Source organism: Corylus avellana, chromosome ca3 (assembly GCF_901000735.1).
Source record: "Corylus avellana chromosome ca3, CavTom2PMs-1.0".
In the NCBI taxonomy this organism is placed as follows: Eukaryota; Viridiplantae; Streptophyta; class Magnoliopsida; order Fagales; family Betulaceae; genus Corylus; species Corylus avellana.
Window position 1 is genome coordinate 39,689,442 of NC_081543.1, and position 10,993 is coordinate 39,700,434.

General features: G+C 41.3%; 1 protein-coding gene across 1 annotated transcript; it reads left to right on the top strand.

The window, feature by feature from the left end:
• Window positions 1-940: 940 nt before the first annotated feature.
• Window positions 941-10,649, top strand: LOC132174803 (F-box protein At-B). Its single transcript, XM_059586484.1, has 4 exons — window positions 941-1,136; window positions 1,223-1,428; window positions 8,961-9,051; window positions 9,205-10,649. The coding sequence occupies exons 1-4, from the start codon at window positions 984-986 to the stop codon at window positions 10,576-10,578; spliced, it is 1,824 nt and encodes a 607-aa protein (XP_059442467.1). The 5' UTR covers window positions 941-983; the 3' UTR covers window positions 10,579-10,649.
• Window positions 10,650-10,993: the final 344 nt, after the last annotated feature.

A 10,993-nucleotide genomic window follows, 5' to 3' on the forward strand; every position in this document is an offset into this window, starting at 1 on the left:
TTTGACATTATTATTATTACTTTTACACAAAAAGGTAGGAGGAGGCGATTAGCTCAAACGGCTTACTTGATGGAGATTCGAACTAGTAACTTCCACTTCATGAGGCGTGGTCCACAGCTCTTGAGTTCCGCTTCACTTATTCTCGTAGGAAGTTTTTTTTTTTATTATTATTATTATTATTATTATTATTATTAATTTTAGGCAATGGAACCTTTGGTCTCAAGGTGGCTCTGTTACTGGTTAATGGTTATAATATTTCATGGAATAAAATTCATTTATTATCATATATGTCATGTTGTGAAATCTTTAGCAATTTATTTAAAAGGGCATGAAAAAATTATTGCTAGGGGCATAGCATAAAGAACCATATTTTTACAAGGACTTTAAAATTTGTTGGGGTTGCCAAGGACCCCTCACATATTAAGGTAGGTCTGTCCTTGACTATGTGCATTAGATGGATGATGGATTCCTTTCAGAATAGGAGCAAGGTGCATCGTCCAAATAGCTTCATATAACTTATTCTAAGTGATCTTGGAGATGATTTGTAAGATTGATAAAACTTCTATTTTAGGTGAGTATAACGATGTAGTTATGAACTCAAAGAGAGATTGTGAGTGATTAATTAGTAAGCTCACATAAGCTTTAAGCTTTACTCTTTACTTTTTATGTTAAGTGATGTCACTAGAAAATTCTCTACCAAGTGTCAATCACTGCTAATAATAATGAATACTACTTTGCTCTTTTAACTATTTCTAAAGACTTTCATAAGAATCTGTTTTAATCAAAAATAGTTAGTACCCCTAACTGAGGGGTACTAACGAGAGAGAGCTTGCTCTTGGTCTTGGGCGGAGCCCATAGCAATGGCCCATTGTATCCGTAAAGTGGGCTGGTAATAAACCAGAAAGGCCCCTAAAGAAGACTCGCAGAAAAGGAAAAACTTCGTAGGCATAGCAGAAGAAGAGCTACGGAAGAAGCGGAGGAAGATGGATTTGGAGGCAATTCCAAGCGGTGTAATGGTAAAGGAGGTGCTCCTGAAGTTGGACACGGAGACGCTTTGCTCGGTGGCATGTGTCAGCAGAGCTCTCCGCTTCTCCGTCTCACAAGCCCTTCCCTTACTCTCCTCTCTCCATCTATCCGTATCTCTCTCTCTCTCTCTCTCTCTCTCTCTCAAGAGTTTAAACCTCCCAATTTGTGAATGACTATAATTTGTTTGTAATGGCAGGCATTTTCTCCGGATGCCCAGACTCTGGCTCACATTCTTTGCAGGTGCAGCGGCCTTAAGAGCCTCACCCTCAATTGCCTCCGCCTTGATGATTCGTCTCTGGGGGGATTCCTCGGTCCGCAGCTCCAGGAGCTGAATTTTCTCAGCTGCACTTTGCTCTCATATCAACTTCTTGCTTCCATCGGGAAAAGCTGCCCCAATCTGAGGTTTCACCCCAACTTCACTTTTGTATCAATTCTCATGTTCTTTGCTCTCATACTTTTGCTTTTGCACATCACTAGGCCTCTCAAGTGCAATGTAATTAACTTACAAAAAAAGAAAAAAGAAAAAGTGCAATGTAATTATGCGCATGTGCTTCTTAAGATTTTAGTTCACTTGCCCAAAAAATAATAAAAGAATTTCGGTTCTCAAATAAATGGATGATTAAATCAGGCAATGCCTTCTTTTATCATTTGTGATACCATTTACCAAGGTCTACATCAGGCCCCATCGGCTCCCAGGCCAAGCAAGGCCCATTTACCCTTCAGTTAGGCTACACCTGTCGGCTGGCGAGGACCAGTACCGGTGGGTTAGCCCCTTCCTCCAGGGAAGTCACTGACCTACGGTCTCTAGCCCGCCAGATGTTTTACAAGGGGACTGTCGACAACTGCCCATTACGACAAACAATAGGACCTTTCTGACGACTGTGTTGAGAGAAATGTTTGTCGGCCACTACCTGTGTTAGGACAATCTAGTCTGCCACACACCCAGATGTGACAGTTCGCACCGGAGATATCATACATCCAAACAGGGCAGTCCGTACTGACAGGATATTGAATGCCTAGGGGAGAGCAATTGTACCGATAGTGTGTTTTCCAATCAAATGATGCCACGTGGCCCAAGTTGCTACACCCCATTCCCTATAAATAGGAGTCTACCGTAGATGGTAAATTCTTAAGCCCTTCCCAATTTTATAGCTTTCCATTCCTCTCAAGAATCCCTGTTGACTTAGGTATCAAAGTGTTTCTTGCCGGTACCTCCGACAAGTCACCATTGCCTATTTCCTGTCTTTGCAAGTCTCCTTGATTGCCTATTGGCGCACAATCAACTTTATAAACAGTTGACGGTGTTTGTAGGAAATGACAAGTACTTGCTATATCCCTAGACAAAAGGCCCATGTCGTGTAACCGAGTCGATAATGTCGGCACCTCCACACGCCAGTAAAACTGCAACCAAACAACCCTCACACCACCCAGAACTAGAGATTCACTGCACTTGAAACACAGCTGCAGAACCTTGCCTGAAACATGGATCTTATCCTTTAGGGGAAAATACACTTTACCCCTCCGAACTATCCACCCATTTTTATTTTCAACCCCAATGTTTAAAAAGTGACACTTTACCCCTAAAAGTATCCAACATTGACATTTGATTCCCATGAAGTACACTTTACTCTCTTGAAGTATTTTGAGTTGACACTTTACCCCCTCCCCCCTGAAATGCACTTTTCAGGGGGTAAAGTGTACTTCATGGGGTTCAAGTGTCAATGTTAGATACTTTGGAGGGGTTAAAGTGTTACTTTTTAAACATTGAGGTTAAAAGTGCAAATGGATGGATAGTTTAGGGGGTAAAGTGTATTTTCTCCTATCCTTAAGCAAAACCACGAGCTGAGGTAATGACTCAACTGACACAACCATGCATCAGTCCACAACTAGGAACCACTGCTCTCTCGATGTCATGAAGAAGAAGCAGAGGGTGGTGATTGTTAGAGCAGTACGAGGGTTAAGGGAGAGTCCCACCTGTCCCAACTCCGGGGGATGGGACCCCATGAGGTAGGCAGTTGGGTTGATGCTCGCCTCAAGGACCTCTGGGCTCAATTCGACGTCATGGTAAAGATAGTCAATGGCAGCTGGACCCTCAACTTTCAAGAGCCTACTCGAGGGGACAAATCTCCCCTTTAGAGTAATGGAGTTCCTATCACATTGAGACCTACTGCCCTTGGTGGTGCTCCAATGAGGTGTACATGTCCTATGTGTGGGGTGTGGAAAAACATTAGGAGGGGATGGGGGGATTTCTCTAGATTCGTGAGATTTGAGGTGAGAGATAGGTCGGTTTTAGCATGACGTATGGTGCGGAGATCAGATCTTGAAGGAAACGTTCCCAATTTTGTTTAGTATTTGTCCGTTTTAAGGAGGCCTTAGTGGCAAACCATATGCTATTTTCGAATGATCAGCGGAATATTACATTCATCAGATCCGTGCATGATTGGGAGATGGAGATAGTCACCTTATTCTTCAGTCTCTTGTACTCTATCAGGCTGAATCAGAGAGGCAAGGATAGGATCTGTTGGCACATTCGAGGTTGGATTTTATTATAATGTGCTTAACCTCCCCCTCCCCCCTTGCTTTCCCATGGAAGAACATTTGGAGAAATAAGGTGGCTATGAGACAAGCTTTTTGTTTGGATAGCAGTTCTTAGGGAGAATCTTGACCTTAGATCATCTAAGAAAAAGAAAGTCATAGTAATTGATTGGTGTTGCATGTGTAGGAAGAGCAGGGAAATCCATTGTTCATTTTTTGCTCCATTGCGAAGTTGCTACTTTTTTGGGTAATGCCCTTATGGGTGGCGGAGCTATTAGCTAGTTTGAGAGGCCAAATTCGTAGTCATTGTAATTTAGAAGCATGGAGGATGACTCCCCATTGCATGATGTGGTGTTTATAGAGAGAATGTAATTCCCGAAACTTTGAAGATTGTGAGAGAAGAGTGGTAGAGTTGAAAAATATAATGTTCAAAACGCTTCATGGGCGGATGGTTGCTACCAACAGTGCTCACTTTTCTAATTTCCTAGAATTTTTGGATTTGTGTTCTTCTTCCTCTCTCTAAGTGGGTGTTTCTTGTATAATCCATGTGTTCTTGGGTTGTGTCCCTTTGTGCTTTTGATAAAATTGATTTACTTATATATATTAAAAAGACATTCCTCTTGCCTCTTGCCGTAGCAATTGATACCACATGGAATGATTCGAGTGCTACTCTTTCTTTGGTTGGTGTGCCATGATATTGAAAGAATTGCTCGGCTCAACATAACCAACTTCTTGGATCTTCATCGTTGAATTAGATAAAATCCAACTTAATAGTTCTCAGGAAATGAGCGGTTCAATTGACTGGTATTCTACTGGTTACCATTGCTTCTATTCCTGTTGGAAGTTGCTCCTACTTCTAGTATAGTTTTAGGCCCATCCCTCCATTCCTATGCCTTGATAGCTGTTGTGACAAATGCAAATTCCAAGATCACCAAAGAAGTAGAAAAGTGCAGAATAGAAAAATAACACAACCACACAAGACACCAAGATTTAAGTGGTTCGGCTTAACAAGCCTACATCTACTGGCGGAGACGATCCAGGAGAAATTTACTAACAAAAAGTGGAGTACAAAGAGTAGTACAAACAAAACCACTCAAACCCAAAAGCCCCAATACACCCCAATTTCACTCAAAAGAGAATTAAATACAAAAGAGAAAATATTCTCTAAAATTCTCTTAGCTTTTCAGCATTACAAATGTGAGATCAAATTGAAGACAAATGGTGTATTTCTTCTTCTCTCTACAACAAAAGTCTCTCTCTCTCGGCAAGCTTTTCTTCTTTTCTCTATTCCTCTAAAGCTGCTGCCTCTCCTCTTCTTTGATGACCAAATGGCTCAATAAATAAAAGAATGAAGGCATTTTCTCAAAGCTTCTAGAAGAAGCTCAATAGATGGAGAGGCCAAATGCACGTGTGAGAGAGAAAGCACAAGTCAACAATATGGGATGCCATATTGCTGTGGGGCCCACGGTAAGGTTGATGAAAACAAGTCACCAATTCTGACAAATCTCCACCTTGACTTGAATTTCATCAAGTCTTCAACTCAAATCTCCTCAAGACGTCTCCTCCAACACCCCTAAGGGTAATTACAAACTACAAACACCAATCAAGCCCAAGCAATGCTTAAACTTGAGGATCGGAAGTGGCTTAGTCAACATGTCTGCTGGATTTTCCGCCGTAACAATTTTCTTCACTATGATATCACCTTGTGTCACGATCTCCCGAAGAAAGTGATATCTGACATCAATGTGTTTGGTCCTCTCATGATACATTTGATTTTTGGTCAAATGTATTGCGCTCTAGCTATCACAAAATACAACAGTCTCATCCTGCTGCAAACCCAGATCACTGACCAAACCTCTGAGCCAAATTGCTTCTTTCCCTGCCTCTGGTGCTGCCATATACTCTGCCTCTGTAGTGGACAAAGCAATCGTCGACTGTAAAGTCGCTTTCCAACTAATGGCACACCCCGAGAGAGTGAAAACAAAACCTGTCAGAGATCTTCTTTTATCCAAATCACCAGCATAATCTGAATCAACATAACCAATGACACTGGAACTGATATCACTGCCTCTATCATAGACTAAGCCAACATCTGTAGTACCCTGTAAATAATGGAGTATCCATTTCACTGCCTGCCAGTGAGCCTTGCACGGATTCGCCATGTAGCGACTAACAACACTGACTGCCTGTGAAATATCTGGACGAGTGCACACCATAGCATACATGATGCTTCCAACTGCACTGGAGTAAGGAACACGCGACATGAACTGCTCCTCCTCCTCACTCTGTGGCGCTGACGCTGCTGAAAGTCTGAAATGAGCTGCAAGTGGAGTATTCACTGGTTTAGAATTATGCATACCAAAGCGTTCAAGTACTTTCTCAATGTACTTTTTCTGTGACAAGTACAACTTTCCTGCTTTTCTATCCCTGTGAATCTCCATACCAAGGATTTTCTTCGCAGCACCCAAATCCTTCATTTCAAATTCATCACTCAACATAGATTTCAATCTCTTAATCTCCAACATGCTTTTAGCAGCAATAAGCATGTCATCCACATAGAGTAACAAATAAACAAAAGAACCATCAGACAATTGCCTGTAATACACACAGCTGTCATAGCTACTTCTTGTGTAACCATGTCCGATCATAAAGCTGTCAAAGCGCTTGTACCACTGTCTTGGAGATTGTTTTAAACCATACAACGACCTCCTCAACTGACAAACATGATCTTCTTTACCTTCAGCAATGAACCCTTCTGGCTGATGCATGTAAATGGTTTCCTCAAGCTCACCATGCAGAAATGCAGTTTTCACATCAAGTTGCTCAAGTTCCAAATCATTTAAAGCAACCATGAGCAAAACACGAATAAAACTATGTCTCACAACAGGAGAGAAAACTTCATTGAAGTCCATACCTTCTCGTTGACTATAGCCCTTTGCTACCAAACTTGCCTTGAACCTTGCATCTTCAACACCTGGGATTCTTTCCTTTTTCTTGAAGATCCATTTGCAACCAACAGTTTTAGCGCCTTTAGGCAATTTCACCAATTCCCATGTTTGGTTCTTATGGAGAGACTTAATCTCCTCATTCATGGCAACAACCCATTGAGCAGACTCACTACTTATAACAGCTTCTGAGTAAGTGGAAGGCTCCTGGACTGCAGTGTCCTCTATCACAGTAAGTGCATATGCTACCAAATCTGCATAGCCATATCTCTGAGGTGGCCTAATCTGCCTCCTTTGTCTACCAGCCGCAATACTGGTCTCTTGCTCTTCTTGTGGATCATCATCATCAGAACTGGAATCATGAACATTTGTAACAGGCTGATCTTGAGTGTTATCTCGCACCCTCTGTGAAGCCTCCACCTCCTTGCTAGAACCCTGCTCCTTTCCTGCAGAAACAATAGACTCCTTTCTCGGATGAAGCATGGCAGATTCATCAAATACAACATCTCTACTGACTATAAACTTAGGTGATTTAGGATCAGAGCACCACAATCTATATCCCTTCACCCCATCCGCATAGCCTAGAAATATACTTTTCTTTGACCTAGGCTTAAGCTTACCATCATTCACATGACAATAAGTAGGACAACCAAAAGTTTTTAAAAATGAATAATCAGCAGGAGTACCAGACCATACCTCATAAGGAGTTTTACAATCAATGGCTGTTGATGGAGAACGGTTGACCAAATAGCAAGCAGTATTGACTGCCTCAGCCCAAAAATCTCTAGACAACCCGGCATTTGGAAGTAAGCAACGCGCTCTCTCCAAGAGAGTCCTATTCATCCGCTCAGCTACCCCATTTTGCTGTGGAGTATGACTAACTGTGCGATATCTAGCGATGCCTTCATTCTTGCAGAATTTATTAAATTCACCACCACAAAATTCCATGCCGTTGTCTGTTCTGAGTCGCTTGATTTTCTTCCCAGTCTGATTCTCAATTAATGTCTTCCATTGCTTGAAAGTGACAAACACATCACTTTTCTTCTTCAAAAAATACACCCAGACTTTTCTCGAATAATCATCAATAAATGTAACAAAGTATCGAGCACCACCCTTTGATGGAACCTGAGAGGGACCCCATAGATCTGAATGGATATAATCCAATGTACCATTTGTTCTGTGGATGCCTGTACTGAACTTGACTCTGCACTGTTTCCCGAACACACAATGCTCACAAAAGTCAAGAGATCCTGTTTTCTGGTCACAAAGCAAACCTCGTTTGCTCAGGATTGTCATACCCCTCTCACTCATATGACCCAACCTTATATGCCATAACCGGGTAGTGTCTGAATCTGGATCATTTGAGGAAGACACAGTAGCTGAACCTGTTATCGTACTACCTTGAAGAAAGTAGAGGCCATCAACCTTGTTACCTTTCATTATAACCAATGAGCCTTTGCTAACCCGAATGACTCCACCTACACCGGAATACTTGTATTCAAGGGAGTCTAAAGTGCCCAATGAAATAAGATTTTCTTCAAATCTGGTATATGTCGAACATTCGTCAAAGTCCTCACAATCCCATCATGCATCCTAATTCTGATTGTACCAATACCAACAATCTTGCAGGCGACATTATTTTCCATCAAGACTGAACCACCATTGACTGAATCATAGGTAGTAAACCAATCCCTTTTAGGGGACATATGAAATGTACAAGCAGTATCAAGGACCCACTTGTCGTTAGAACGATCATTAGAGATGGTAACAAGTCAACAATATGGGATGCCATACTGCTGTGGGGCCCACGGTAAGGTTGATGAAAACAAGTCGCCAATTCTGACAAATTTTGGTACAGATCTGACCAATGCCTTTGCCTTGGAACCTGTAGTGAAGCTATGAACATCTTAACAAATCCTAAAAAAGAATAGGAGTTTATTTTATCTAAACAACCCCTACTTATCCCCATATTGACAAAATTTACTTACTGAAGGAGTTTTAACACTTATAAAAGGAATCAGGTTTAAAAGTTGCCACGAGAGATGCTTTACTAAATGTGAATTTGTTTAGTAAGTACAAAAACGATTATTTCTGTTCAGAATTTGATGCTGAAATGAGATTTTTCTACACTCAATTCCCCATGCAAGTCACTGCTCCTTTAGACTTTGGATAGTTTCTGTGGCGTATGAGTAGTCAATTATGTCTGAAACCAGTTATTGAAGACAATTTTTGGAATTATGTATGTGCTTTGAGGACATAGATTAGAAACATATTGACGTTATGGAGAACAGGCTCCCAGGCAAAGACTATGGCTATTTGCTTGTTATTCTTTATTCTATTAGCACATCTCATTTGACACAGTTTTTAACTGCAGTATCAAACCATCTAAGTGCTAACACCTGAAGCATTGTAATTCTCTAAATTATATTTTGTGTGTCCCATGTTTCATGTCAGGGTGCTTATGCTGGAATTGGTAGAGCAGGAATCAGCTGAAGTATTCAAGAGTAACCTTGCCCGGATGCTTAGTGGGTGCTTGTATTTGGAGGTAAGATAAAGTGACCCAACCCTTTTCTTTAGATAGCTACTTTACTTCTCCATCGATGCTCTTTCAAAATATTGACTTGCGCTTGGCGAAGTATGTTTGTCAGCTCAACCATGTTTGACTAAAAGAATTGAAGTCTCTTTTATACTGGTTCAGTCACTCTGTCTAAAGATTCGAGGAACAGATGTTGATGCAAGTGCTTTCCAGTCTGTTCAATTCTTCCTGCCCAAAACTCTCAGAATCCTGACGTTACACCCAGTGCTTGAGCAGGATGGGATCCAGCTAATAAGCAAACTTCAAGTTGATAGGACTTTTTCTGAGACGGCTGATTTTTGCATCACCTTCTCTCCAATAACAGCGGGTTTTCCATTGCAGTGCTTGTCACTGGTCTTAGATATTATTTCCGATGAGCTATTCATTTTGATCACCAGATCTCTTCCTCTTTTGATAGAGCTGGATCTTGAAGACAGACCACATAAGGAGCCATTACTGCACCGCGACTTGACCAACAATGGGCTTCAGTCCTTGGGCTCTTGTCATCGTTTAACAAGTCTCTCACTTATACGTAGTAGACGAAATCACCAAGTGTCATTCAAAAGAATAAATGATATGGGCATGTTTCTCCTTTCTGAGGGCTGCAAAGGTCTAGAGTCAGTGAGACTTTGTGGGTTCTCTAGAGTTAGTGATGCTGGCTTTGCATCAATTCTACACTCCTGCCAGCGGTTGAAGAAATTTGAAGTCCGTAATGCCTTATTTTTGTCAGACTTGGCCTTTCACAATCTTGCTGGGGTCCCTTGTTCCCTTGTTGAGGTGAGATTGTTTTCATGCAGTCTTATAACCAGCGAAACTGTGAAAAAACTAGCTTGTTGTAGGAGCTTGGAGGTGCTTGACCTATGTGGCTGCAAGAGTATAGCAGATTCCTGCCTGAGCTCCATTTCCTGTCTTCATAGATTGACTTCAGTGAATCTATCGGGAGCTGACGTTACCAACTATGGTTTATCTGTTCTTGGTCAGGGCAGTCCACCGATCACACATTTGTGTCTAAGAGGCTGCAAGAGGGTAACTGATGAAGGACTCTCTCTTTTGCTCCATGGTGGAGGGACAATGAGCAAATCATTGTCAGCCCTGGATTTAGGACACATGCCAGGAATATCAGATAAAGCAATACTTACAATTTCTAAGGCTGGTATAGGCATTACCGAGTTATGTATTAGGTATTGCTTTAATGTGACTGATTCGTCCGTGGAAGCTTTAGCTATGAAGAGAAGGTTCCGAGATGGAGGTAAACTACTTCGGAGGCTTGATCTTTTCAATTGCACTGGCTTGTCTGTTGAATCAATGAGGTCACTGAGGAAGCCTTCATTCCCTGGATTACATTGGCTTGGTATTGGGCACACGCGTTTGACTAGTAAAGGAAATGCTGTTTTAACTGAAATTTGCAAGTTGCGACGATGGCTGACTCTGTGTTTGGATGGCTGTGAAATGGGATGCCATGATGGATGGCAATTTCATAGACCGGACTATCGTTGATCTTGATTTTGGTGTTAATTAATTAATTAATTATTCTTATTCTTATTATTATTTTTTCCGTTTCCATAATAGATATGTTTTTCAGCAACTGCACACACTTTCCCTCAGGAAATCCTACGGGTTGGCATTGTTGGTGTCAGCGGGATAAATCCCCTCAACATACTGTAAAGTTACGTACTACAGACCACTTCACTGCAGAATTTGATTTGTTTATGGGCTACATGGGAACGATATTGAATCAGAGCATTGTGATTGGGTCTGTTGTTGCCTTGTTGGGGAGCTTACCTCTTTTTTGGTGTTTTAATTCCTGTAATCCTTTCTTTATTTGCTCAGAAAAAAAAGAAAGAAAGAATCATAGCATTGTTCAAAAACTGTAATTCTTGTAAATATCAATTGTAAGCTCAACATAACCTCT